At 42.1% G+C, this 25,718-nt stretch overlaps 6 protein-coding genes across 8 annotated transcripts in view; 4 read left to right on the top strand and 2 right to left on the bottom strand.

The window, feature by feature from the left end:
• Positions 1 to 19: 19 nt before the first annotated feature.
• On the top strand, positions 20 to 2,935 carry apex1 (APEX nuclease (multifunctional DNA repair enzyme) 1). The gene is made up of 5 exons (XM_041029837.1): positions 20 to 142; positions 949 to 1,080; positions 1,239 to 1,402; positions 1,512 to 1,704; positions 1,800 to 2,935. The coding sequence occupies exons 2-5, from the start codon at positions 1,020 to 1,022 to the stop codon at positions 2,312 to 2,314; spliced, it is 933 nt and encodes a 310-aa protein (XP_040885771.1). The 5' UTR covers positions 20 to 142; positions 949 to 1,019; the 3' UTR covers positions 2,315 to 2,935.
• LOC121175946 (zinc finger protein 132-like) lies at positions 2,780 to 8,718 on the bottom strand. Of its 2 annotated transcripts, none has more exons than XM_041029834.1 (9): positions 8,678 to 8,718; positions 7,349 to 7,551; positions 7,109 to 7,207; positions 6,933 to 7,028; positions 6,475 to 6,585; positions 6,184 to 6,307; positions 4,946 to 6,083; positions 4,666 to 4,718; positions 2,780 to 4,497 (listed from the first exon to the last, which is right to left on the bottom strand). In XM_041029834.1, the coding sequence occupies exons 1-9, from the start codon at positions 8,685 to 8,687 to the stop codon at positions 3,230 to 3,232; spliced, it is 3,102 nt and encodes a 1,033-aa protein (XP_040885768.1). In that variant the 5' UTR covers positions 8,688 to 8,718; the 3' UTR covers positions 2,780 to 3,229. The 2 variants fall into 2 exon arrangements, with proteins under 2 accessions (XP_040885768.1, XP_040885767.1); XM_041029833.1 differs by having other exon boundaries at positions 8,431 to 8,709.
• A 568-nt stretch (positions 8,719 to 9,286) lies between these two features.
• Positions 9,287 to 13,563, top strand: selenoo2 (selenoprotein O2). Its single transcript, XM_041030381.1, has 9 exons — positions 9,287 to 9,720; positions 10,401 to 10,604; positions 10,696 to 10,873; positions 10,983 to 11,113; positions 11,307 to 11,584; positions 11,745 to 11,907; positions 12,256 to 12,441; positions 12,553 to 12,709; positions 13,387 to 13,563. Exons 1-9 carry the CDS (start codon positions 9,287 to 9,289, stop codon positions 13,561 to 13,563), a joined length of 1,908 nt encoding a protein of 635 aa, XP_040886315.1.
• An 838-nt stretch (positions 13,564 to 14,401) lies between these two features.
• On the top strand, positions 14,402 to 16,936 carry LOC121176428 (angiopoietin-related protein 5-like). Its single transcript, XM_041030488.1, has 7 exons — positions 14,402 to 14,486; positions 14,742 to 14,816; positions 14,986 to 15,013; positions 15,142 to 15,233; positions 15,513 to 15,630; positions 15,865 to 16,050; positions 16,241 to 16,936. Exons 2-7 carry the CDS (start codon positions 14,748 to 14,750, stop codon positions 16,537 to 16,539), a joined length of 792 nt encoding a protein of 263 aa, XP_040886422.1. The 5' UTR covers positions 14,402 to 14,486; positions 14,742 to 14,747; the 3' UTR covers positions 16,540 to 16,936.
• A 288-nt stretch (positions 16,937 to 17,224) lies between these two features.
• LOC121176427 (NXPE family member 3-like) lies at positions 17,225 to 23,159 on the bottom strand. Of its 2 annotated transcripts, XM_041030486.1 has the most exons (7): positions 23,013 to 23,159; positions 21,602 to 21,786; positions 20,075 to 20,506; positions 19,567 to 19,862; positions 19,137 to 19,207; positions 18,281 to 18,487; positions 17,225 to 18,197 (listed from the first exon to the last, which is right to left on the bottom strand). In XM_041030486.1, the coding sequence occupies exons 2-7, from the start codon at positions 21,722 to 21,724 to the stop codon at positions 17,644 to 17,646; spliced, it is 1,683 nt and encodes a 560-aa protein (XP_040886420.1). In that variant the 5' UTR covers positions 21,725 to 21,786; positions 23,013 to 23,159; the 3' UTR covers positions 17,225 to 17,643. The 2 variants fall into 2 exon arrangements, with proteins under 2 accessions (XP_040886420.1, XP_040886421.1); XM_041030487.1 differs by lacking the exon at positions 21,602 to 21,786.
• Positions 23,160 to 25,436: 2,277 nt separating this feature from the next.
• Positions 25,437 to 25,718, top strand: part of LOC121176521 (anoctamin-4-like) — a 33,238-nt gene continuing 32,956 nt past the window's right edge. The window contains exon 1 of the mRNA XM_041030597.1: positions 25,437 to 25,656. Within this exon, the coding sequence (XP_040886531.1) occupies positions 25,437 to 25,656 (220 nt within the window). The remainder of the gene's footprint in view (positions 25,657 to 25,718) is intronic.

Genomic DNA, 25,718 nt, shown 5'->3' with positions numbered 1-25,718 from the left:
GCACTCACTAAATAGACCAAGCACGTGGTCAGAAATCTTTGCTGTGCTTTGTATGTGTGTATGAGTGAAACAGAGTGTGTTTTGGGGGAGTGACTGGGAAGCAGCACTTGTCTAATCTGTGCATCCTGTTGTGAGAGTACAAGTAAGATTATTTGCATCTCCTTTTCCTGAAACGCATTGTGGATCGAAAAGAAAACGCTAACGTTATTTTACCGCATTTGCATCCGTAGATGAATCAGATAAGCAGTGTGGGAAGTAAAGTTAGCTGGCTGGCCATCCCTCATTGATCCTCAGTGTAGGCCGTCTGCTGTAGGCTCTGCGCTCTTTGTCACAGAGGAAATGCTAGCATTAGCATAGCTCACCATTAAACTTGTGTAACACAGAAAAACTGCAAACTATCTTCTGTAGTCGGTGATGTTATGTCTCCTACATACACGCTGTTGATCTTGCATCCAGCGGCTCATAAATCGATTAATATTTTGTATTTGGTGTGTTTGGCTGTATGTTCCTCCACAGCAACGAGTACCATCAAAATAAACGCTCTCAGCGCACTTCCCCTTTATCAGTGAATATGTGGGAGCCTTAAGAAACTCACTTGGTCTTTGTCGGGCTGACAAACATAATTTGTAAAACAAATACAAATGCATACGTGAAGAAAACGGGGGATTTTCTAACACGAGGATTCACACGGACTCGGAACTGAACGTCTGTTTCCTATAATAAACAAAGCATCGTGGATCGGCCGACATCCGGCAGGCCGATACACAGATGCTCATGTACACATTCAAGTTTTTACACTTGCCTGTCAATACATCATATATATATATATATATATATATATATATATATATAATATACTTTTAATACTTTTATTTATGGTTATATCGGGAATTCAGTATGACAGTCTGAGAGGAGCCCATCACTTAAATTTCTCTTGTGTTTCTCCAGCGGCGTGTGTGCTGTTGTGTGTGCGTGTTGTGTGTCTGCGAGGTGTGTTTGCTGTCAGAGCGAGTTCAAGTATGAAGAGAGGCAAGAAGGCAGAGGAGGCGGCTGCAGACGGGGAAAATGACACCGGCTCTGGTATTACAACATGCATTAACACAAATTCAGAAACATACTGTTCCCTTTATTCTTCACATATTCAAAGTTACTATTACTACACATTTTCCAACCAACTAGTGTGTTTCTGGCCTCTTGAACTCTTTCATCATGATGCATGTCTGTCTTCCTACTCACAGCTGCTGCAAAGAAAGCAAAGAAGGCTAAGGAACCAGAGGCCCCGGTACTGTACGATGATCCTCCTGACAAAATGACCAGCAAAGATGGACGAGATGCCAACATGAAGATCACCTCCTGGAATGTGGACGGGCTGAGGGCCTGGGTGAAAAAGAAGGGCCTGGATGTGAGTTTGCAGAGACCCTAAGTCAGCTGCCAGGCTGATAAAGAGTCATGGGATGAATCTGTAAATGGTTGTGCACTTCATGCTTCACATCTGTGCTTTTCCTTCCCAGTGGGTACGCGAGGAGGCTCCAGATATTTTGTGCCTTCAAGAGACCAAGTGTGCAGAGAAGGACCTCCCTGCTGAGATCACCTCAATGCCAGAGTACCCGCACAAGTACTGGGCTGCCTCAGATGACAAAGGGGGCTACAGTGGTGTGGCCATGCTGTGCAAGACTGAACCACTTAAAGTAACCTATGGCATTGGTGAGACGTGTGTTATTATCCTGTTTTAACATTTAGAACTATAAAAATTTAACATTTTGTGAAATTTTGGACAACCTCCTCTGCCATTTCTCCAGGCAAAGAGGAGCATGACAACGAGGGCCGCGTCATCACTGCCGAGTTCCCCAACTTCTACCTGGTGACCGCCTACGTGCCAAACGCCAGCAGAGGCCTTGTGCGCCTAGATTACCGCAAAACCTGGGACGTGGACTTCCGGGCATATCTGAGTGAGCTGGACATACAGAAGCCCCTGGTGCTGTGCGGTGACCTGAACGTCGCACACCAAGAGATCGACCTGAAGAACCCCAAAGGGAACAAGAAAAACGCAGGCTTCACCCCTGAGGAGCGCGAGGGCTTCAGCCAGCTGCTGGCGGCCGGTTTCACCGACAGCTTTCGCGAGCTTTACCCTGAGCAGACCAACGCCTACACCTTCTGGACCTACATGATGAACGCCCGTGCGAAGAACGTGGGCTGGAGGCTCGATTACTTTTTGCTGTCGTCCTCTTTGGTGCCAGGCCTGTGCGACAGCAAGATCCGCAACAAGGCAATGGGAAGCGACCACTGCCCCATCACTCTGCACATAGCTGTGTAGGTCACTGTGGGCAGCAGGGTTCCTACTTTGCCAAGCCTGCACTTTTTTCTTTATACTTTTGTTCTAACTTGGTAAAAACGATCATATACGCTGATGTGTGCTCTGCTAGAGTGAAGCAACACCTTCTTGGGCACAATTCTGCATCTGTTGACATGTCTCATGGGTGAAGTCCTGCCCAGTCTCACTCAGTCAGTAAAGTCAGCAGTAGCTTAGTTGTCTTGTACGTTTGTCTTTATCATATGAAAGTTTCATAAAATTACTCTACAACAAAACACAACACAACATGCCCATTTGTCGTCTTCCTGTAATTGAAGTTTGTCAGAAAACCCAGTGATGTACACCTGAATTCATCTTGGCAATTCTGTAAAAACACAACACTAAATACCAAAAGATGTCTAAGCTGATTTTCAACAATGACCTTTGACCAGCTGTAAAACTGTTTCAGCGTGGTTCCTGTGTGTAGCGCTGCTGAGCTGAAACACAGGCCCATGTTTTTTTCTTTTTTTTTGTGTGTTACTCTTTAAAATCAAACTACTGCTGTTAAGAGAAAATGTATTTTTGTTGTAGCATAAACTGTTTTAAGCCTCCTTTCCAAACCAGTGTTAAATTTTCTGTTGTTTAACTTGGTCCACTTCCCAATAAAGACCGAATTTCTCTAGAACCTTGTTCTGTTGACTGTTGAAGACATGATGTGCTTTAATTGCAACACAACCATGAAATGAAATGCCGTATCATGAAAAAAGGTGACATTCAACATGAATATAAAGCTTCTATAACAGATGCAGCTCACTGCTGTGACATAGAGAGCCATTATAATGCTTCTAAAATTGCCTTTGTCCCAGTCTAAACTATAAACTATAATTGCATACTATTTAAATGTACAAACTATTAATAGATCAATAAGTTCAAGCCTAACTATGTTAACTTCATGATATGTGTTCGTTGATGCATTTTGAGATTATATGACTGCCTGAAGGCCTTCCCACATTCTACACAGAGGTATGGTTTTTCCCCTGAATGTGTTCGCTGGTGTCTTTTAAGGCGGTTGGCACTGAGGAAGCTCTTGTCGCACTCGGAGCAGGAGTAGGGACGGACTCCGGTGTGGTAGCGCAGGTGGATGGTCAGGTAGCAAGACTGAGTGAATTTCTTGCCGCAGTGGGGGCACTGGAAGGGCTTGTGGCCCGTGTGGAAGCGCTCATGCTTCAAAAGCTCGGCGTGGGAAAAGAAACCCTTCCCGCAGTCAGAGCAGAGGTACGGCCTCTCGCCTGAATGAGTCAGCTCGTGTCTTATCAAAGTGGCCTTGTAGACAAAACTCTTGTCGCACTGTGAGCAGCTGAAGACGTTTTCCCTGGTGTGGCAGCGTTCGTGCTTCTTCATGTTGCGCTCCCTCTTGAAGCTCTTGCCGCAGAAGGAACACATGAAGGGCATCTCCTCTGAGTGGATCTTCATGTGGCTCAGCAAGCCACCCTTGTAGAGGAATCCTTTCCCACACTGAGTGCATATATGCGGCCGTTCCTTCTGATGGATGCGCTGGTGCGCAGTGAGAGCCGCTCGGTAGGCAAAGCTCTTTCCGCAGTTGCAGGTGTGCACTCGTTCTTCCTGGTGGGTCTGGAGGTGCCGGTTGAGGTAGCTGGCACAGCTGAATCCCAGGTCACAGCGAGGGCATTTGTAAGAACGCTCCACCTTCTCAGCATCTTCACCGTGGGTCTTCAGGTGCCTCACCAGTGCTGACTTCCAGGTGAATGCCCGGCCACACTCTGAACACAGGTACTCGCCGTTCTCCATGTGGGTGCTCTTGTGCTCCCTCTGAGCCACCAATGACTTGAAGAGATCCCCACAGATCAGACACTCATACTTGCGTCCGGACTTGTGCGTCAGCTTGTGCCGCTCCAGTGACTGTTTGAAAGAGAATCGCCGTCCGCACTGAGAACACAGGAAGGGCTGCTCACCTGTGTGGATGCGCTGATGGGCTTTTAGCAAAGACTGGAACCTGAAGCTCTTCTCACAGTCTGGACAACTAAAACGTCCTTCTTCATCTGAGAGAGGCTGAAGTGATGTCTTGTCCTCCTCAGTCTCAACAGAGTGAACAGTATCAATGTGCTGCTGCACCTGTCCTTCCTCTGAATGGTGGAAGGAGCACTTCGGACAGGAGAAAGCAGCTGATGAGACATCTGCTCCAGAACCTTAAGGAAAAACAAAAAAAGAGAAATGAAAGATGAAATTAACATTGTGCTAATAAATAAAAATAAAATAACATTTTTCATTTTGTATTTTTATGCTTGTTACTGTCATTAAAAGATAAAAGAATCCCCATAAATTACAGGCTGGAAATGAACAAAATGGACACTCACTTTCATCCCCGTCCTTTGGTGAGACCATGGGTGACCCGTAAGAGTGCTCTGCACTATTAAAGAGAAAGGAAAAATAAACAAGAGGAGCTCTGATCAGCCTGATGGTCAACAACAATGCAATGCAAAGTATAGAATTTGCACTGCAGATCACAGAAAAATGCTACTGTAAATTTGCAAACTATGTATTATCATGCAAGAACAACAAAAACAGAAATGGAGGAAACCATCTGCAAGACAAGAACACACCAAATATGGTTAATAAAGCCAGATCTGTGTTTACCAGCTGAGAGGCAGAGGCTTCAGGGCTGGAGGGTTGACCTCGGTGATGTTCCTTCTCTTGGAAGTCATACGCTTCTGTAAATTTATCACCTGAATCTTCATGGTCGGTCTGCGTTTGCGCCCACTTGTTCGGACTTTCGTCGGGGAGATGACTTGATTATCAGGTTTAGGGACCAGGCCTCCAGACTCACATGTGGGAGGCTCACTGCTCTGAACCTCTGCACTCTCTGGATCCTGATCACCATTATGATCTGCTTGCATCTGGCAGTCAGGCTCAGCAAGTTCAACAGAACCCTCACAGAGATTCTCATCACTTACGACAACCTCTTGTCCCTCCTTATGGCTCTCTGTGGGCTCGCCAGGGGTGTAATCATCAGTGTGAGTTTTTAAGTGCCTTGCAAGTGCCAGCTCCCAGGTGAACTTCCTGTTGCACTGCTGGCATGTGTAAACACCGTCTTCCATGTGTGTTTGCTTGTGCTCTGTGCGGGCTGACAAGGAGAGGAAGGTCTCGCCACAGATGACGCAGTCGTACTTGCGTCCAGTTTTGTGCGTGTGTCTGTGTCTGTCGAGGGACTGCCTGAAAGAGAAGCAGCGACCGCAGTCATTGCAGCGGTGGGGGCGTTCACCAGTGTGGATGACCCTGTGGGCGATTAGCGAGGAGGCAAACTTAAATTTCTTCTCACAGTCTGGGCAGTCATGAGGTCCCACAGAGATTTTGTGTTGGGAGGGAGCTGGGTCGTCCTTGTGAACGTCTGGGTTCATGATGTTTGTCAAACCACTTGCAACCTTTTCTTGTGTCACCTCTCCCTGTGCTTCACAAATTTCCTCTTCCCTGGTTGTCTCTTCAGGAAGCACCACCAGCGAATCTTCAGCCACTCTGTTATTGTTTGTTCCTTCATAGCAGTGTTCTCCCATTACCACCTCGATGTCAGTGCTTGTGCCTAATTCAACTTCTGCATAATCTGTCACTGTGATTATTTCAACTGCTACATCATCCACAAATGACACAGTGTGTGTTTCATCACTGAGGCCTTGCAGTGGACCTGACTGCTTTGGGTGTTCTGTAGTTTTTACCACTTTGCCAGGAGGAAGTACAGAGAGGGAAGAGAGGATGCTGTCGCCCATACTAGAAGGTGGAACTGCACAAAAAAGGACAAGGATTAAACACAAGATAATGTAATAGAGCTGTCTTCAACAATGAAAAACACACAACAGAGGTGGTTATGGGAAGTGACTCACCGTGTTGTTCTAAATGCCCTAGGTGTTTGTGGTGCTGGAGTAAATTTTTCAGGTCTGTAGGTTCAGAGACTGAATGCACACAATCCTCCAACACAGAGGACTCAGCTCCAAGCCAGGAGACAGTCTGTGGGACAGCGATGGAGACATACATCGTATTATAATCCCCAGCAGATGCGGTTTATTGGTTTATTGCATGAGATGACAATTCAAGCTGTTGTTTCTTTGATTTTTTTTTTTACACGTGATAGTGTGATATGCATGTTACCATTTCACCAACATTAGACCTCTCACCTGCTCGAGGTCAGGAACTGGCAACAGCTGAGCCAGTCGACAGTGAAACTCCCAAAACAGTGTCTGCAAATCACTGTCATACTGTGGTCCATACTCTGCAGGGAAGACCTCCTTTGAAGGAATGAGAGACATTGTCATAAAAACTATTTTACTGCAACAAAAATACAAACGAAAGTGAGCTGTTTCAGGTATATCTGCATGTACTTAAAAACATTACAAAAATGTCTCCACTTTTTTAATATTCTGTAGTAAATTTTAATTTCAAATGCCTGAAAGTTGTCATTTGCAATATGAACCACATACCAGATTCAAACGACCACCTGAATGTGTGCAACTCATAGAATTCAACTTCATGCAACTTCTAATCATGAACAATGAATATGGCTTGCCTATAACCTATAGAGGCAAGTAACATTAGCGGCTGTATGCAGCTCAACAGAGGTGTAATACTGCCTTACCAAGAAAAAGTCTCGTCTCTCTTCAGGATCTTTGAGCAGAGTCTGGATCAACTCAAGAAAGTGAACTGCTACTTCCTCTTCCTCTGATTCTTTCATCTGCAATATGGGTAATAAACATTACATTAGAAAACTGATGTGTAAAATGAAATAAACTAATCAAGAGCAGCCACACTTACCTCTGCCTGGGTGGGGTGCTGTGATTTAATCTTGTCGAGGTGAGATAGGATGAAGCTGGGTTCCACAAGCTGCTCACGTCGGCACAACTCAAGGATATACTATTTAGGAAAAAAAAAACACGACACAAAAATAATTCTGTGTTCACATATCTTTATCTGTCTATAAATATCTATCATTTACTACATCTTACAAAACAAAATATGACATTAACTATGAATGCCTTGTCCACTTGTACCCACCCTAGCTCTTAATCCCAGATTCAGTTGTGTCTTGTGCTTGTACATGAGTAGCTCCGGGACCATGTCCATTACCAAAGAGACAAACTCTGCCACATTCCAGTAGTTCATGACATCTTGTCTCTTCAGCACCTGCCACATAGAGGCTGTCATGAGCTGGAGAGGTGGGACCAAGAGGCGCAGTGATGCCACAGGTAAGGGATCATCTGAAAAACAAGAAAACAAGAACACCCACAGACCGAAGCTGAATGAAGCTCATGTTCCTGTCCCATTTTTATCCTGATTATTGTGGTTACATTTTTTAAGTTTGTCAAGATTTCTGTATATATATAGCGAAGAATTACATGCCAAGTTCATGATTAATACATGGGACTGTGATGATGGGAAGTCATGCCAGGGCTGTTATTTACGGCTGTAAATTTTACTTTATTTTATTTTGCTATACTATGATTTGTACGCCTTTCTTTTGGCACTGATGTGGGACAATATCTCAATTTCGTTTTATGAGTTTTATATTTTAAGTATGATTGTGCAATGACAATAAAAAAGTATATCTCTGTATTCTCAGTTATTTCATTAGTCACTCTATGACAAATGACATGTGGTAATTAGTATTCAATGTTTTAATTTAATTACATAAAATTGTGTAGAGTTGTCCAAACAATAACAACGATTAAGTAAATACTAAGAAAATAGCCACTGTCCATCTCTAATGGGTTTAGTAAGGGTGTACACTGCTTGCACAGTGCTTTTGTTTACTAGCACTAACAGCAATGTGTTTTGAATGCAGCCTCACTGGAAACAGTGTATGTTCAACAACCACAATGTTATCAAACGCAGCAACCTTTGCCTTGTTTGTCTGCACCCAAAACAGACATATTCATATCACAATATGCATGCACAAATCCTTCGTGATGCATAATATAACGTGTCAAGGTGCCATTAATATCATGAAAATAAAGCAGTAAGCTAGCTAACTGGGCTAACTTAGCTAGCCCTGACAAAAGTCAGAGTCAGGTGAACTATTGCCAACTCACGTGACTATATAATGTTTTTATCCGTTTTAGGTTCATTAATAAACCAACCTTTGGAAAGGGCCGTGAAAACACCTGAGACCATCTTCTCACATCGGTGTTGAAAAGTTTGACTAGAAGCGGTTAGCTGCTGTTAGCCTGCTGGCTAGCTACACAGCCACAGTTAACTACTATTACTCTGTTAACAGATGAGAAAGGTCTGACTGAGGAGGCTGTCCATCTGTGGCTGCTAAGCTCCCCCTCTAAATTTGGAGACGCGTTCCCCTTAAACGCGTAAATAATCAAAATAAGCATTTACATGGTGCCATTGATTTGTTGCCCAGAGCTTCTTTTTCTTCCTCTTCTTTTTTTAAATTTAGATTTTACGGCAGGCGACATTTCTCACTGTTACCGCCACCTGCTGGAGATTCTTCGCATTACACCTGTACTCCGCCGAAAACAATGAATCGGTAATACTCTGAAATGCTCAGTTAATTATTTTCACTCTGCCACTGCCTTTAGAGAGGCTTCAGAAGAGATAATACATATGAAAACTATAATTTCCAGGTGTGTTTGATGTTTCTATCTGTGTTCGGCATTTGATACAAGTTTTCTTCTGTTTTTTTTTTCTCTTTCGGATCATTTTTCTGTTTTGAAGCCTTTGACGAGGACTGAAATGTGCTCTTATATTTAATTTCTGGCTTAATACATTTTCACTTCTGTAGGTTTTTATTTGATTTATTTATCATTTATTTATTATTATTATTATTATTATTATTATTATTATTATTATTATTATTATTATTATTATTATTATTCGGGCTCGCATATCTCAGGCTCCTGAGCTGTCTTAGTGCCACACTGAACCTATTGGTGTCACCGCTCTGCCCTGACTCTGACGGACTGGATCGTACAACTCTGGGTCCTCATGGAGTCCTCTCTGTGTGTGTCCACGGCTCTGGAGCGCTTACCTTTCAACAACACCGCACTGAAAAAGCTGCCGGTGGATGATACAGATGAGACCGGGTCCCGGACTGTCCGGGCGGCGTGTTTCTCCCGGATTAGGGCTCTTCAGCCCCTTGTCCGTCCCCGCTTCGTGGCCCTGTCCCAGCCAGCGCTGGCCCTGCTGGGTCTGAGTGTGGAGGATGTGCTGAGTGATCCTCTGGGTCCAGAGTATTTGAGCGGCTCCAGGCTGATGCCGGGCTCCGAGCCGGCTGCGCACTGTTACTGCGGCCACCAGTTTGGGTTGTTTGCGGGTCAGCTGGGAGATGGAGCTGTGATTTACCTGGGGGAGGTAGAGTCGGGCACCCAAGGGCGATGGGAGATTCAGGTTAAAGGTGCAGGAGTCACACCTTACTCCAGGTAATTCTTGTTGTACTGACATTTCAGGTAATTTCCTATTCAAGTATAAGGGTTTTAATTCATGCATTTACCATCATATTTTGGAGCTGTTATCTACCATGATCCACCTCAGGATATAGATCTGGGACAAAATAACTTTAATGTTTGATAAAAAGTTTCTCTCACCAAGTGAGAACAGGATTCAAGCAAGTGACAAAGTAAATTTTTAATAAGCTTTACTCACCAGAGGCATGTGAATGCATTAAACCCAGGAAGAGCTGCTTAAGAGCTTAACTGCTTGGCACACATGGAACTTGTTCCCCTTTGTGTGAGCACATAACCATGCTCACACACCTTCAGTTTCCCCAGTGGATTTGTTTTGTTAAACACACATAGATGTAGTAGTGTTTGAGGCAGTTTCTCATTCCATATCTTGCCTCAGTTTTTCCATAGCTGTCTCCATCTGTCATTGAATTTGGCAGTTGTTTATCAGAAAGAGTGTCATGATAATTTTAGGCCACATGTGGCTGTGAATTTGCATGTGTTGGACGTGTAGTACAATTAAGCCAAGGTTTTACCAGCTAGGAAAAAGTTTTACAAAAAAATAAAAGATAAAAAAATAAATCAGAGGACTCAGAGGACTGGTGAATCAGAGCTGAGTATCAAACAAATGTATGATAACCACATTTCAATCTTCTCAGAGATGGTGATGGCAGGAAGGTCCTTCGCTCCAGCATCAGAGAGTTTCTCTGCAGTGAGGCCATGGCTGCCCTCGGGATACCTAGCACCCGTGCAGCCTCCCTCGTGACCTCTGACCTCTATGTGAGCAGAGATCCGCTCAACAAAGGCCAGCGCATTCCTGAGCGCTGTTCGGTCGTCCTGCGTCTCGCCCCTTCCTTCATCAGGTTTAAAGTTCTTACATACTTTTATCAGTACACAAAAAACCCTTTGCCACAGTGATATCTGGAAAAGTCTCTCCTTCCCTTTTTTTTAAAGGTTTGGATCCTTTGAGATCTTTCGGGGCCGAGATGAATTCTCAGGTCTGCAGGGTCCCAGTGTAGGGCGGCATGACATTCGTGCTCAGCTGCTGGATTATGTCATTGAGACTTTCTATCCTTGCATTCAGCAGGCTCACAGCAACCGGAAAGATAGAAACGCAGCTTTTTTCAGAGAGGTGAGAAGTGAGGTGAATCCTCATTATGATTCAGTCTCTGTTTTAGCTGCTTTAATCTATGCTGGTGTTTTAACATTTTCATCATCATATTTGACTTGTCTATCCCCAGGTAATGATGCGAACCGCCAAGCTAGTGGCCAAGTGGCAGTGTGTTGGCTTTTGCCATGGCGTCCTGAACACAGACAACATGAGCATCTTGGGTTTAGCTCTAGATTACGGCCCCTTTGGTTTCATGGACAGGTAAGCTGCTGAAAGTGGAAGTCAGTCTTATGTGCAATTGATGAGAGTGAAATTTAAACTTAAAGTAAGATTACAATCTTTTTTGGCATAGAATAACCAGAAAGAAGGCAATAATGTATGTATTTTAACAATGTCATATCATCTCATACACTATATTCTTCTGTATATGAAAACTCTCCCACCCGTGTGTCAGATTTGATCCAGATTTCATCTGCAACGCCTCAGACAAAAGAGGGCGTTACTCTTACCAAGCCCAGCCATCTGTGTGCCGCTGGAACTTGGCGCGCCTGGCTGAAGCGTTGGGTTCTGAGCTGGATGTAGCTGAGGCGGGAGCTATACTGGATGACTTTATGCTCACGTATGAAGCCTTCTACCTGTGCATCATGAGGAAGAAGCTGGGCCTCGTGAGAAAAGAAGAGGCAGAGGACAGAGAGCTCGTATCAGACCTGCTGTGTGTCATGCACAACACTGGTACAAAGACTTGGAGGACATGGAAGATAGCTGGAAATGTCGGGGAACTTTAACTGGATAGCTTATATGTAACAGTATTGTCATCATGCAAACTTTTCTATATCCACTGCTTCTTGCTGTGTCATTGTATATTGTATTTTATATTATCTTGCCTTTCCAGGTGCAGATTTCACCAACACCTTCCGCTTGCTGAGCTGTGTTCCCTGGCCTGAGGAGGGTGACAGTGAGAGGGCAGCAGTGGGGCCAGTAGTGGATCTCATCCTACAGCAATGTGCCTCTATTGAGGAGCTTAAGGTGGCTAACAAGCCAACTGTGCAGGACCGGTGAGGGGGTGTATGGTGGTTGGATAAATGTGTGTTTCTTAATACAGCAGCTGTAACAAGAACATAAAGTCTCTGTCTGCCCCACCATACACTCCCAGTGGGCGTACATCTAATCCTGGCTGAGCAGAGTTCTGGTCTCATATGATTAACTCTCTCTTGTCATCTAATTTGGTTTTCTTTCACATACTAGCATTTTGGGGGAAAAGCTTATCAAGAAAACATGTAAGTGAAATGTGTGCTCTGTGGAATTGGGTAGGATTTATGTAGCAGGCAGTTGCAGGCTTACATGGTCAACATCAAGCATTTTTCCTTTTCCTTATTTATGTGTAACATATTCTCTGTTTCTAGTGAATTAGCGATGATTCTGTCCATGGCACAAACCAACCCAGTCATGTTTAGCATGGTGTCAGACAGGCCAGATGTGGCCCAGCAGCTGGAACGGATGGGCCGACTAAAGGAGCTGCTCGAGACAGATCAACATGAACTTCAGGAAAAGCAGCGTGATGACTGGATTCACTGGGTTAGCCGCTACAGGTAGGGAAAAAAAACCAAGTATACAAAGAGAAGTGCAATGTGCACCTCACTAAAAAGAGCCATGTTTTATAAGGTCATTTAAATTCAAAATTTCCTGTTCTGAAATGACAGGAGGCGTTTAGCCAAGGAGTGTGATGGCACAAGTGACTTGTCTCTCATCAAAAAGGATAGGCTCAGTGTGATGAACAGCAACAATCCCCGGATCGTCCTACGCAACTACATCGCCCAGAATGCAATTGAGGCTGCAGAAAAGGGAGATTTCTCTGAGGTCAGGAGGCCTTAAAGAGTTTGATTCTTTGTAGAAAGCTCCTTTGTAATAGAAGCAGCCACATAGAATTCATTTATGTTTCCCTCAGAAATGTGATTAACAACTTTTATTTCAAATACTGTATCAGAAATACTACAGAAAATGGTGACTCCAGCCACACGAACACACACATTAGGTCATCATCTGATTTTGGTATTTTCCGTAACACTTTATTGGCACGTTACATAAATCAGCGCATGAATAAAACCGCACATGACGTCAGCAGCTTTGAGGAGTTAGGGACTAGTTGGAAGCAACATTAGCTGATAAAGCTAGTGCTTCTTGCCTTGTGTCAACTGTCAGCACACACACCTCCTCCCTATATGAACATCAAGCGTGTTTTTTTGAAAGACTGATTCTTGAGTGTATTTGTATTTGTGAGTTTATCACAGTGTTCTCTTCTTACTGTAGACCTTTTCTTCAGACACGATACTATCGTTTCACATATCACTTTTCAGTTTATGTTGCATATGTTTCTGAACCTGGAGACAACTTTCAGTAGTCCAGATGCACAAGAACTGCTTTGATGGACTGCTGCTTTTTGTATTTTTTAAAAATAATTTTTAATTTCAGTTTTATGCCAGTAAAATAATTTTTTTACAAGGATCATAGCTGTCACCTGTACCTTTGTTCTGTAGGTCAACAGGGTCCTCGAAGCTCTGGAGAAACCATATTCTGATGCATTTGAACCGGAGCCTTTGGACGCACCCAGTGCACGTGGGGAAAAGGAGCAGAAAGGGAGGGATCTGACTGTTGGCTATGACAGTAAACCTCCTGCCTGGGCACAAAGAATTTGTATCACCTGATCCTCATAGAGCCTCCCATGCAGCTGAAGGAGGGAGGTCTGTTTTCAGCGACTGACCACATGAGGCCACAGTTTCCATTTCCACCTCAGACAGATTCTCTCCTGCAATCCTGAAGGGAGGATGTTATGTAACCCACTGTGTTCCAGTGTTCATCAGCAAGGCCGTTAGATCAATGTTTCTGTGCTTTCATGCTTTTATTGTGATGTGTAATGGTCTTAAAGAGTAATACAACAGCATCACAGACAAAATTTGATAGATCAGTTCAGTTCAAATAAATTAATATTCTGAATATTAATGTGCTGTATCGGAAACAAACGTCAGTGAATTTGCTGATGAAGTATGATGGCTCAGATGACCAGTCACACAGTGACCTGTCTGGGTCTGAAACACCGGGAACACACTGACATCAATCAGATAATGGACTTAAAAGGTCGACGTGTCAGAAGTCACAGTAGTTAGAAATATGAGCAACTCAAATGTTTACCATTAGTCTCTTAAACCTGCTGTACATAGAACAGATAGAATGATTGTTGGCATTTTGTCTATAACAGTTTCAAACAGCTTTGAAATTAAAGCTCATGTGTTGTTTATCATTGTTTGTGCATTTCTCACTGGTTTGAAATTGCCAGGGCCTCATTACAGAAAAGTTGTATCAAGAATTTCGTGTTACATTTTAATTTATCACATACATACAAATTTCAAAACATTACATCCAACCCTATGCAGTATAAACACTCGCTGAATCATCCAGCAAGATGCTGTGACTTTGGTCTAAACACATAGCAGGTACTTCCTGTTTGACTTGGTGTGTGTGGTTCATGCCTTTCTCCTGAACACAAACAGGAAGGAGGTGTGGTCATTCAGTCAGTGGGAGAAGTTGCTGCCTCTGTTGTGGAGTTTGAACTGCGATACAAAGTTCGTCCAACACACAGGTAAGAGTCTGGTGAAAGAAATTATTGACTCTTAATGCTAATATTTTACACTTTAGTCTTGTGACAGTGACTGAAGGTTGAACTCCTTCATGTGTAACTCACTGTATGAAGGCTGAGTTGTAAACTGAAGTTTTGATTTAACATTCACTGAAGTAATTTTGTTGTTTGCTGTTTAGAGTTTCTTTGGATAGTCTTTTAAAAGATGTCTGATTATCTGTTAGGACTAAAATATCACTTTTAAACTCTAAAAATCAGGTCAAAATGAAGAGTCTTGTTGGATGTTGTTGGCTCATCGTGGCATTTCTCTTGAGCTGCACAGAACAGGCTGGGGTAAAAATAAAAACTTTAAATGAATCTCTCTTCTCTTGCCTTCCTTTTCTACCTTCTTTAATATATTTCAAACAAAAACAATTGAAGTCTTCTTTTAAGCTCTGGCTGTAAGTTGTCTATTTTCACTAGATCAAATCTCACTTTAAAACTGTTTCTGTGATATTGCTAGAGAAAGCAGACATCAGTTTCTCCTCAAGGTACAGATCATGCTATTATTGCTTCTACTATACAATTTCATGCAATGTACAAATTATGGAAAGACATCACACATTCTTATTGAGTGCTGATCTTGGCTCTTGGTTTTTTCGTGTCCTGCAAACCTCAGGAGCAGACTGCACACAGATTAAGGCTCTCTCACCACAAGCATCCAGTGGGGTTTATATGATCCAGCCTCCAGGTGTCAAGACCCCGTTCAAGGTATCGAACATGACCCGTTATGTACGAAGCAATTTGTGCTTGAAGAAGACAGTTCACTAAACCCTGCCCCCCTGCTGAGTCTGAAGCTTTCCGCTCTCGCATGGATCACGCAGTTTACAAAGGAGGCATGACTGAAATTAGTCAAGTCAAACAGTGCTATGAAAACAAGCATGTCACTTTTTCACTGAACACATAACGTAATCTTTTCCAAAGCATCTGTTTATTTATTTATTTTGTGTTTCTTTTTTAAAAACATGTTTACTTGGACTACCTGCTCAGGTCTACTGTGAGATGCGAGCAGATGGAGGCTGGACGGTGTTTCAGAGGCGCAGCGGAGGAGCGGTTTCCTTCATCAGGACGTGGGCGGCATACAAAAATGGTTTTGGAAACCTAAAACGTAAGTAACATACTAGACTGCAGTGTTCACTGCTGTGTGTCATTGTCAGTAATGACTAAGCCTGTGAGAGTTTATAAGTGGTCTAATTTGTGGTGACTGCGACACGCCCTCCAAAACACACAGTGCATACACATTTCTCTGAAGGTCTTTTATAAAAGTTTGTTTCTATAAATTGCTGCAAAGCCATTCAAGACAGAAATAAATCCTTTCTTTGTGCTCTGTTGATTCCCTCAGAGGACCACTGGCTCGGTCTGAAGAAAGTTTTGTCTGTGACCAAGAACAGGACCAAAAAGTGGACCCTCAGGGTGGACTTGTGGGACCACGATGGCGGCACGGCTTACGCCAAATACAAAAACTTTAAACTGGGAAATGAGAAAACAGCTTTCAAACTGCATGTTGGGGAATACAGTGGAAACGCAGGTACTGCAGCCTTTACAACTGCTGCTTTTTAGCTTTTCTCTCTCATTTATATTTTTCAGGTTGGGAAAAAGTATGAGAAATTTATATTGTAATAACAGTTATTTTTCTCATCTTGGAAACACATACTCATCCTAAAATATAAGGACTCAAACTGCAGACTCCCTGAAACTGTTTCCAACTCTGTTTAAAGGTGACGCCATCCGTGGTGCCTACCCAGGCATTGACCAGAACGGCTACGGCTTCAGCACTATTGACCGTGACAACGACGGCTGCTCCCCATGCATCTTCGGTGACATTGCTCAAAGTGAATGTTCCTCTTCAGAGGGCGGGGGTTGGTGGTACAGTCGCTGTGGTTCTGCCAGTCTAAATGGGGACTGGCATCCTGCTGGCGACCACATCGGTTGGGCATCTGGTCTTTACTGGCATACCTGGAAAACTCCTGAGCCTTACTCAGTCAAGGCCAGCAGAATGATGATCAAGTCTGAGTGAGGGGAGCCCACCCATGTTTAACTTCATGTTGGCAAATATTATATTTTAACACACAGTCCAAAAGGGGGCTCCAACATTCTATATTATGTGCAATACTGCTTTCTTTTAGACAGTGGTTGTCCAGTTTATTGCATATGTCTGGACCATTTCTGCTTTATCATTAAACGGTTCTGGTTGCAGAACCTGCCTGTCAAATGCAGTTCACAGCAAGTTCATCATCAACTAATGTTACACACACATAAAAAAATGTCTTTGTTTCTGTTGTTCCCTGCACCATAAAAGTTCAGATCTCTTAAGTGAGATTTTCACAATTAATTAAAGGAAGATATTATTATATAAAGGCTATTATTAGAAATTCCACTTGCGGCACACACACACACACACACACACACACACACACACACACACACACACACACACACACACACACACACACACACACACACACACAGAGTTATTTATAAAAGATTTTATAAATATATACATACATTTTCCAATTTTGAAACAACTGACTGGTGCACCGTCCCTGCGGTACCACACTTCTGTCAGATTGTTCCTCCAGTGTTCCTCTATCTCTCCCCCAAACCAATGTGTTTCAGCAGTTTCAATGCCTTGATATCTGACAGTCACCCAGAACTCACAGAACCATAGATACATATGTAACTTTCATTTTAGGATCTGTACCAGCCAGTAATGGCTCATATTTCACTAAACCTAAAGTGGCTTTCTTTGAGAGAAATTGTTCCTCTGAAAAGAGTGCATTTAGTGTTACTAAAGTGTCCTTTAGTGTAAAGTTACTCTTTAAACTGAACATGTAAACATTAAAAAGTTAACAAAAAAAGTGGGTACATTATCCCCAAGTTTAGGGGTAAAAAAAGAGCACAGCAGTGCATAGTTTCTGGGCAGATGCTGTTTCTCCCTTTCAGTTTCTTTTAGACTCACTCAACATTTCTTGGTTAAAAAAACACAAGAAAAACTGTAGTTAGTTCAGTTTGTGCATGTGCTGAATAAAAAAAAAAAGACAGCACCTGGTGGAAACAAGAGACAACATGTAAACTCAGCATGTGCATTTGAATGTTCACTCCTCTCCCAACAAACACAAATCTAGCCACGTTTTTGAGGGCATATGTAGGACAAGACAACATCCATCATATTCTTAATAATGGGAGGTTGTGGGTGGAGGTTGTGCGGCAGGTGGTGGGCCAAGGTCATCTCCCAGGCATCCACTAGACGAACATTCAATCCTTTGAACACGGCTCGGAGCACCTTGTCACGCTGTAGTGAGTACCAGTCGCTGTTGGTCAACGTCTCATAAAGTGTCAGTGCTTTCAGGTTTGCAGTGCGGATGATGACCACCGTGCCTGGAGCCCTGTCCAGCAGCCGCACCACAGCCCTGCGGATGCTCTGCAGCCTCCGGATGTAGACCTTGATGGGGAAAGTGCTGAAGTGAGACCAGATTCCAAGAACTACAACAGTGTTGGTGCCTCCGCTTAAGCCATCTAGTTCATTGGCAATGTAACGCAGCTGGCTGACTGGAACACTGATAAAACGTATAGGAGGACCGTGGCAACGATATGTCACCATGATGTTGTTTGCATAGTCTAAGGCCATGAAAGGTCCAGCTTGCTTCAGGCTGTGTAGGTTGAACTCCTTGAGATCTGGAAGTGTTACAGAGGGAACAGATTAAGCCACAGTGTGAATAAAGTCAAACCACTGCCAGAAATCCCTGTGGCTCAGTTACCTGGTAGTGCTGCATTGAGGTATTCAAACCACTGCCTGATTGTGGAGTCTCCATACAGGTGGACCGTCTTGTCCTTCAGACACTGACTGATAGCAGAGGAGGTATTGAACTGGTGAACTGTGGTGCCACCTAGTGTTCGCCACGCTCCTTGGGAGTAATAGCCAGAGGGTCCAGATTTCACAATGTTGTTATTCACTGCTGGTTGACCTGAGAGGAAGTTTAAGGATAAGGAGGTGTTACTGTGTCATTTTCTTAGAGCCAACAGATCCCATGAAAAGACCAGCTGTTCCCCAAAGCAACGGTCTCTGTTGAACCTGTGTGTGGCACTCAGCCCCAAGTCACTTTGTTAGTACTGAAGACATTAATCTTATCTAAATGTGTAATATATATATATATATATATATATATATATATATATATATATATATATATATATATATATATAGTACTGAAGACATTAATCTTATCTAAATGTGTAATATATATATATATATATATATATATATATATATATATATATATATATATATATATATATATATATATATATATATATATATATATATATATATATTACACATTTAGATAAGATTAATGTCTTCATATATATATATATATATATATATATATATATATATATATATATATATATATATATATATATATTACACATTTAGATAAGATTAATGTCTTCAGTACTAACAAAGTGACTATATATATATATATATATATATATATATATATATATATATATATATATATATATATATATATATATATATAGTCACTTTATATATATATATATATATATATGTATATATATGCAGTGCTCATGGTGGTAAATATCAAGCTTTACCTGTCTTCTTCGACAGCACAGTGACACTGCTATTTCCTGAAGCCCAAATAGGGACTTTCATGTTGACATTACTGATGGAAAGCACACACAATAAAATATTTGTTACACACACACTACAGTATTAACAACATCAATACAATAACAAAAGTTATCAAACAGCTGGTGAACATGATGTGTTATTTAGAAGCAAAGCCAGATATCTCCTTCGAGAGTTGGTGGAGTCAGCTACACCAGAGCTAAAAGGAGAGTGAATACTGGACTTACATTCACCAGGATGAGTGCTGATGTTGCTGCATGTCCACTGGATGTGTGAATGGGAAAGTGTTTGCTAACACGTTTTCAAATTTGTAAGGTGGTAATATATCAATGTCATTTCAGAGATTTCAGAGGTACATAGTTAACAAATCTCCCTGTCTCAATACTCCCTCACCTTTGAAAGAGCTTCTCCTCCTTGTCATTGAGCTTTTTATTGAATCCTCCTTTAGAGTGAGTGATCCTGGTGTCGCATTTTAGTTTCTTTGGCTTGTAGCAGAACCACGGTTCACCTGTATAGAGGTCAGTGTAGTTGCACAACGGCTGCTGGTTTGGATGCAGGCATATGTTACAGGTGGTAGATTCAGACACTGAGCCTGAGCGGAAGAGGCTTGTGAAGTAAATCCTGTCCGGCTGTTCGCTGGTCAGCCTTTGCAGAACTGTAATAGCTTCACTGGGGTGAACCAGAGTCACCTGATAGGATAAAGATACAGAGGTGGTCTTTTTTTTTGCCTTTCCAAAACCAAAAACACAAAAGCAGAAGTGTGAGGAATGAATTAAACTGTTTATCTGCTCTAATGCAGCATATTAGCATGAAAACCATGGGGCTTAGCTGATGTTCAGTTTGAAGATGGACCTACAGCCACATTAAAAATAGTAGTTTCGGTAGTTAGTTTTTACATCACCTCAACCTCTGCGCTTCCTTCCCAGAGTAAAGTGAATACAGCAGAGTAGCAGCCATTGAGGTGATCCACCACTTGCCCAGTCACACCTGCCCCAAGCTTCGCATTGTGCAGCCGAGCAACTAAGAAGTCTCCTCCAGACTTCTTGGGATGGCCCTTGAAGTCATACATTTTGATCATAACCTTCAGCTGATCTCCTACATGCCACTGTCCTCCTCCCTTCCGTGGGAGAATTGTGAAGCTGCTGTGGGCAGGATCACTGGTGTGCTCCAGAGAAAGCGGAGCTGGCAAAGAGGGAGTTTCAGGCCAGTCAATGGAGTCTAGAATGAGATTTTCTTCCCGAGTGTCCTCAGTGAACAGTGGTTGGAAGGTGCAGAAGCCATGATGCATGTACGGGTCAACCGTCAGGGTGATGACGGTGGAGTTCACTTCATGCTAAAAGTGAGAGGTGGTGATAAAGATGCATCAAACAAATGTGCAAAAGACAAATTAACCAAATTAAATAGGGTCAATAAGGAGAACATTTTTTGTATGTTTTTTGTATGTTGCATGTCTACATACTGTATTTCTGCTGATGATCTGCAGCTACACTTTAATGTAGCACAACTGGCATCACACCATTTTTTAAGTAAAAGACAGATCGATTAGAGCTCAAATCTGGTTGTTTATTGTGAAGTTGAAAACTGAAAGTGAGTTCCTTTAGAGGAGTGGGGAGGGCAGGGTAGTTGGCAGAACCAAGGAGTTAGCTGAAGCAAACTTCCTCCTGAACCAGCTCTGAATGTAGAGAGGAGCAGGCAGACCACTGCTTTTTCATAGTGGTAGATTAAAGTGAGGTGAGGCACTGAGTGTGAGGACTTGATCTGGGAACTGGGGAGTCATAAACGTGAGGCAGAGGTAACAGAGGTTAGCATGGAGGAGAAACAACTCAAAGAAAAGCTACTTTCAATAGACAGTTGGCCAAACATGCTATCACTGCAGCAAGCAAGACAATGTGGCAAGAAGCACCATGAAGAACCAGGTATTTATGCAGTTGTCGTCAGGTGGAGTTGATGAGAAGACAGAGCACAGGTGTGCTGTAATTGGTGGGAGGGAGGAAAGTAGGACACCACGCCCAGGACAGAACACACCCACAAACTGAGGGAGAGACAAACTGGGGGACAAAAAAGAAACACAAGGGAGGGGGAAACACAGACACTAGGAATGAGGGAGAGTCTGACTATAATACTCATAAATGGCTTTGTAAAAATATGACTGTTGTGTGTTTACTTTTCATGTTATGTACTGTTATGGGGCTACATAAGAAATGAAACAGGATGTCTGAGAATTTCCAAAACAGGACCATGCCAAATAATACATTACTGGACCACACCAAACAATAGACTGAGTCTGTGTAATTTTGATTTCTTCTTCTTCTTCAATATTTGAAATTTGTTTTGTTTTGTCAGTTTTTTTATTTGTTTTTTTTTTTAAAGTGAGTGAAATTGCATTTAAAAACAATATTCTGAAATCTATTGTGTTAACTGTTCTCACCTCTAGGACGTCCATGTTTTGCAGTGTAAAGATTAAAGCAACCACAACCAGAAAAAGGAAGATGGCACCATATTTTGGAGGGCAAATGTTGACCTCCCTTCTCTTACAAGCTGTGATCATCATGATTGGTTATCTGTCTTCATCTCCTCTCTGGCAGCATAGTACTGTGGCTAGTTATTATGGTACTGGAATTAAAAATAAAAATTAATAAAAAACAACAGCAACAACAAAAAAAAGTGGTAACTGACATTGTCACAGTTCATTCATTCATTCATTCTCTTCCTGCTTTTGCCATGGTATTATTTCAGACCTTGCCATGCTCTGCCCTAATCTGCCCTTTGCGCTTGCCTGTTACGCACTATTGCCTACACCTTTGCCGCCCAATTTGCCCTTGCATGCTTCTGTGTGCCAAGCCTTTATAAAGGTGAACTGTTCTGAACTTTTCCTGGTGTCTCTGAGTCGTGTTGTTGAGGCCTCTTAAACCGGATCCCTGATTGACACTTTGTTAAGAACATTACTCGCTAAAACTTGAACTCTTGAATTGTGAATTCATCTCCATACAAATAGTGTGACACACTCATCCAATCATTGGGACTAAACTGAAACCAGCCACCCGGGAAATTCCTCCTATTGATCAATGATCCGCCAAGGCCACAACTGAGGACGGCAACATAATGTAAATATTTGAATACATCTGGACACTGCAGTCTTTTGCAATCTGACACACACTGTGCAAAGTTACCTTTATAACAAGTTATATCTTTTCACTGTTGTTCAAAGGTATTTGAAATATGCCTTTGAACAACATCATGAACAACAAAATATTTTTGCCAAATATATTTTCAGATAAAACATAATGACTGCTTGGATTATGATTTCTAGAACACAGGGTAGCTGCTGGGCATTTCAATTTGTCAAAAAGAATTCACGAAGTCTTGTGTTTAAGGCTGTTTTATTGGGGAAGTAACTTTGATTATACCCATTTTCAGAGGGTATAATGTTTTGTAGGTGGTGACCAAAGATTTTTTCAGTTGATAACAAACAGCAAAACACAGGCCAAATTTAGACCCTGCATTTTTTATACACCTTTATCAAAGTTAAAAGTTAAAAGTACTGTACATAAGTATAGCTTTAAGGTACTGGCACTTTACTACATTTTATACCTCTAAATACTTCTACTCCACTACATTTCAGAGGAAAATATTATACCTGTTATTACTGTACTTAGTTTCTAGCAAACAAATCAACAAATAAATTATGATGTATTATTATAGATGTAAGTAAGTATGTAAAGTGGTTAGAAGTCAGAAGAGTGAACATATCTGAATGGTTAGTGGCAAGATTAGCTTTCCCAATGTCTATGAATTGAAGTTTCAGTTATAGATGAATTTAAGCGTATCATGCGCCTTACCTCAGCTGAGGTTCAACTGGAGAGAGCACAGTGATGAAATCTCAGAGTGATCCTGCAGTTAATCCTGCTTGTTTGCAGTGAAAGTTTGTTCTCTTTGCTTGACTTCCAGTTTTAGGGTAGTTGCCTCATACGGCACTGCGGTATGGATCACCCTCACAGCTAAATTGATCAGCAGTGTATTTTCCTGTTGATGGCTTATCTTCTTAACCACTCCCATGTACCACTGGTCCCATAGAAGCTGAGGCCTGTTCAGGGTATGCAGGATATCTTTTAGTGATTTGGCTTCACTAAGCATAAAATTTTTGTCACAGGGATTCTGTCAAGATTAAAGAGTTTTTTGTGCAGTTAAAATGAAGCTATCATAGTTATTGTGTAGTTATTTAGCACAATGAAATCTCCTTGTGTTTGTTAGAGGCTCTGCTTTAAGAATGGACACATGGAAAGTATCAAAGAGCAAAATGTTTTTTTTTTTTTACACGGCTTTAGTTTGTCTTTATCTGTCATGGTCACATGTTGTCTAGCTTGGAAAGACAAATGAAGGGCTTGGGCCTGTTTATCTGGTCCCCACAAAAAAGGCTCCTGCATTCTTGTTCTTGCAGACACCAACAGTGAGACTCTCACTATGTGTCCTTGCTGACGTGTTGGTTAAGATTACATAGTTAATACATGAGGTGGTTATCAGGAAATAGAGGCAACATAAAAAAATAAGACATTAAGAAAACATTAAAACTGCATTTAAAAGGCAATAACAACAGAAAGAAAAGCAAAAACAAACATACATAGTTAAAGATTAAAAGGAGGTTACATATTAAATTTATTGGAAAGCTGCAGCAAACAATAATGTTTTAAACCCTGATTTAAATGAGTTGACAGTTTCAGGAGAAGAATTCTCTGGAAAAGAAAACAAACCTTGGGCCTCAAAAGAAAAAAATTGTTTAAATTCAAATATTTTAACTCAACATGAGTGCTGAATGTACATTCATTCCCATTTACACTTGAAGAAAATACCGTTTTTTGATTTGTGTACCTTACATTAGAATTTTCTATTTTTAATTTAGGTAACTGAAAAAAATATACAAATACATATGTTATGCAATATATCATAATTACATCTGGGAAGTTCTGACTTTTTGAAGCTCCCATATATCTGACAAGGCTGATTCTAACATCTAACATCTATTGATTCTACCATCTAGTTGATTATATAGATGATAACATGTTAAGTCAGATGTCTGAGATGATTCAAAGCTAAACACACTAAAGCTGGCACACTGTTTGATTACCAGGCAGCAGGTTGGGCCTCGCTCAGCTGAGTCTGGTCTACACTCTTGCTTGTAAATGTAGAACAGTATAAAGGTTCTCTGCAGTAGCTGAGTTATTACCCGACAGATCTGGGCTATTTCCCCTGAGCCAAAGGGCCTTCCTCAAATGAAATGTTTTCTGCCTCCAAGTATTCAGTAGTCAGGTAATGCCAAGGCTGGAAGCCACAGATTATAAACTGTTTTTGGAGTCAGGAATTTAGCTTTTACTTGATCTAATTTGGCCCAGGATTTTGCACTTTACATTAAGGAATCAGTAGGAAGCTCAGATGGTTCGGCAATGTAATAAATCTGCAATGTCTGGGACATTAATGTTGATGGTCAACAGAGAAGTTTCAGAGTAGTGATGGCCATATTGTGACTGCAACATTGCAGCTATGATCAGATGACAGCAGACAAACAGCAGGGAGCCAACAGGAAGAAAAAACAGCAGAAACATCAGTAGTTCCCTGAATGTCCCAGATACATCCACATATACAGCAAGTCACTAAGCATCCCACTGCAGAAGATTACCAATTGCCATTTTCTGTAGTATCACACAGCTGATGCATTATCATATATGTTATAAAATAAAATAAAAAATTCAATGTTACATTGAATGTTAAGGTTTTCACTCATATCAGCAGATGCTTTTTACAGACCTAAGCCTTCAGGGTCTAATATTCCTTTATGTAAGTTCTCAGTCTCTATTGTAGGAGTCGAAACAACTGTGTGGTGTTTTCATTAAATTGGTTTTTCAGTAATAATCCTTTTGGGACTTACAGAGTCTCTGTTGTACTTGATAGAGACTTTATCTTATGACTTGTTCGTCTTGGTACCACAAATATTCCCACAGGAACTAAACACTGCGACCTCACCAACCACGTGAAGCTGCCACGCCTGCTGCCGTGCGTAAAGACTGCAACATCAACAGCCACACGAGCGGAGAGAGACTGATGGAGAGGCTGGAGCAGAGGTGAGCCGGTGTGGGGTGCAGGTTTGAACACACGACGCTCGGTGTAAGTGTGCTGTGGGTGGAGTTAACGATGCTTTAGTTACAGGAGAAGTCGATACCTTAACGCACCGAAGCCATGCGTAATAAGTGTGACCGCCGCCGGTGAGGAGGATGCTAGAGCATGAGGCAGGAGCAGACATGCGACTGGTCCGTCAGATCAACACAGGTATGAAGATCCAGGCCGGGGGCGAGCACATGGGCTGCAGCAAGGTCGGGGAAAATCAGGAAAACCAGGTCATCTGTTTGCAAGACGAGGTGGTGCGGGTTTGTCCGGGAAGTCCGCGCAGTCCTCGCCGCGCCATCGCGACGCGCCTCTCATCCGGATCCGCAGGTAAAGACATCCTATGCACCAAATAGCACCAAAATAAGCAGAATAGTTCGTGTTTATATCAC

This window comes from Toxotes jaculatrix, chromosome 22 (assembly GCF_017976425.1).
Source record: "Toxotes jaculatrix isolate fToxJac2 chromosome 22, fToxJac2.pri, whole genome shotgun sequence".
NCBI classification, from domain to species: Eukaryota; Metazoa; Chordata; class Actinopteri; family Toxotidae; genus Toxotes; species Toxotes jaculatrix.
The sequence above is the reverse complement of the archived record's forward strand: the minus strand, read 5'-3'. Positions and strand labels throughout refer to the sequence as shown.